The 2540-nt window shown below is 60.2% G+C and overlaps 1 protein-coding gene across 1 annotated transcript; it reads right to left on the reverse strand.

The window, feature by feature from the left end:
• Nucleotides 1–380: 380 nt before the first annotated feature.
• Nucleotides 381–1647, reverse strand: Sox2 (SRY-box transcription factor 2). Its single transcript, XM_050138488.1, has one exon. It carries the CDS (start codon nt 1430–1432, stop codon nt 473–475), a length of 960 nt encoding a protein of 319 aa, XP_049994445.1. The 5' UTR covers nt 1433–1647; the 3' UTR covers nt 381–472.
• Between the last annotated feature and the right edge of the window lie 893 nt (nt 1648–2540).

Below are 2540 nucleotides of genomic sequence, written 5' to 3' on the forward strand. Positions count from 1 at the left end.
TACTGTACAAAAGTTGCTTGCAAATATTAAAACTTTTTTTTTCGTCGCTCGGAGTCTAGCTCTAAATATTACTGGTAAAGACTTGCAAACTCCCTGCGAAGCGCCTAACGTACCACTAGAACTTTAAAAAAAAAAAAAAAGTTTTGCGTAGTTTCTTTCTCCAGATCTATACATGGTCCGATTCCCCACCCTCCCCGCCGCCCTCAGGTTTTCTCTGTACAAAAATAGTCCCCCAAAAAGAAGTCCCAAGATCTCTCATAAAAGTTTTCTAGTCGGCATCACGGTTTTTGCGTTAATTTGGATGGGATTGGTGGTCTTTTAGCCACAGCTGTCACTTTGCTGCGGGCAATGAGATTTTTTTTTCCTTTGAGCATATTAGATTTTTCTTACTCTCCTCTTTTTGCACCCCTCCCAATTCCCTTGTTTCTCTTTGAAAATCTCTTTCTCCCCTTCTCAGTTCGCGGTCCGGCCCTCACATGTGCGACAGGGGCAGTGTGCCGTTAATGGCCGTGCCGGGCACCGGGCCGCTCTGGTAATGCTGGGCCATGTGCAGTCTACTGGGAGCAGCGGGCTCCGGCACCTCGGCGCCGGGAAGGTACATGCTGATCATGTCCCGGAGGTCCCCGGCCTGGCAGGGCGCCCTGGAGTGGGAGGAAGAGGTAACCACGGGGGGGCTGGAGCTGGCCTCGGACTTGACCACCGAGCCCATGGAACCCAGCGCCATGCCGGGGGTGCCCTGCTGCGAGTAGGACATGCTGTAGGTGGGCGAGCCGTTCATGTAGGTCTGCGAGCTGGTCATGGAGTTGTACTGCAGGGCGCTGACGTCGTAGCGGTGCATGGGCTGCATCTGCGCCGCGCCGTGCGCGTTGAGGCCCGGGTGCTGCGGGTAGCCCAGCTGCTCCTGCATCATGCTGTAGCTGCCGTTGCTCCAGCCGTTCATGTGAGCGTAGCTGTCCATGCGCTGGTTCACACCCGCACCCAGGCCGGCGCCCACCCCAACCCCGCTCGCCATGCTGTTCCCGCCCGGGGCCAGCAGCCCTCCGGGAAGCGTGTACTTATCCTTCTTCATGAGCGTCTTGGTTTTCCGCCGCGGCCGGTATTTATAATCCGGGTGCTCCTTCATGTGCAGAGCGCGCAGCCGCTTGGCCTCGTCGATGAACGGCCGTTTCTCGGTCTCCGACAAAAGTTTCCACTCGGCGCCCAGGCGCTTGCTGATCTCAGAGTTGTGCATCTTGGGGTTCTCCTGGGCCATCTTACGCCGCTGCCCCCGGGACCATACCATGAAGGCGTTCATGGGCCTCTTGACGCGGTCCGGGCTGTTCTTCTGGTTGCCGCCGGTCGCTGCAGCCGTGGTGTTGCCTCCGCCGCCGCCGCCCCCCGAAGCTTGCTGCGGGCCCGGCGGCTTCAGCTCCGTCTCCATCATGTTATACATGCGGGCGCTGGGCGCGGGCGCGGCCCGCCGGCGGCCGCCGACCCTCGGCCCGGCCGGGACTGCGGGGGCCGCGCGCGGGGGCCGGGCTGCAGGGGCCGCGGGCAGGGGCGTCGGCGTGCACGGCCCTGCCCGATCAGGCGGAGAATAGTTGGGGGGAAGCGGAGCTCGAGTCGGGCGAAGTGCAATTGGGATGAAAAAACAGGCGCTCTCCTCCTCGGGCCGCCGCGATTGTTGTGATTAGTTTTTGGAAAGGCTTAAGCCTCGGGCTCCAAACTTCTCTCCTTTCTTTCTCTCTCCTCTTCTTTCTCCCAGCCCTAGTCTTAAAGAGGCAGCAAAGTACTTTTCCCTTTTTGCAAACACTCTCTTCTCAGCCTTGACAACTCCTGATACTTTTTTGAACAAGTTAATAGACAACCATCCATGTGATGGGGGCTGTCAGGGAATAAATGGGTTTCCGGCGGCCAATCAGCGAGCGCCGGCTCCTGCGCCCGAGCCCAGCCTCGCCAGAGGGTTTTGCATGAAAGGGGGCGGGGCCTGCCGCGCCGCCGAGCCGAGCCCAGCAGAGCGCTGTGCCCGGAGCGGCGCGGGGGAGGCGGGCCCGCAGCCTGCAGCCGGCCGCGGGGGAACCTTTGTATCTCCCTTCCTCAGCAACAGGTCACGGCGCACGCCTGTTCGAAGGAAGTGGGTAAACAGCACCAAGACGACAGCTCCTTCCCCCCCCTTGCTACGGAATATTGGCTCCCTCTTAAGTACATAAGGGAGGATGGGACGCGGGGAGCTGGGGCCAGGGTGGGGCAGGGCCCATGGGTGGTTCAGGGCGACCGTCCAACTAGTATTTCAGGAAGCTGGCAGGGCCGGAGGTGGTGTGCCATTGTTCCTCCGCTCATCCGTGGCACTGCTCTCGGTTCCAGCCCCTCTTCCTACCTTGGTGCCAACACCCACTCAGCCCCTCTTCTCACAGTATAGACAAGAAGTTAGACCCAAGCCTCGGGCCTCAGCGCCCTCCTGGGTTCCACGTCATCTGCTCGGCTCCCAGACAGTTCTCTGCCCATGTGGCCCACTGCAGAGCAGAGCCAGGGCCAGTCCTTGTTCTCAGCCTTCTCCTAGC

Source organism: Alexandromys fortis, unplaced genomic scaffold, assembly GCF_014885135.2.
Source record: "Alexandromys fortis isolate MF-2015 unplaced genomic scaffold, M_Fortis_MF-2015_v1.1 scaffold_15, whole genome shotgun sequence".
NCBI classification, from domain to species: domain Eukaryota; kingdom Metazoa; phylum Chordata; class Mammalia; order Rodentia; family Cricetidae; genus Alexandromys; species Alexandromys fortis.

Coding starts and splice junctions, on each gene's coding strand:
- Sox2 (XM_050138488.1), bottom strand. CDS start 1,432: ATGTATAACATGATGGAGACGGAGCTGAAGCCGCCGGGCCCGCAGCAA.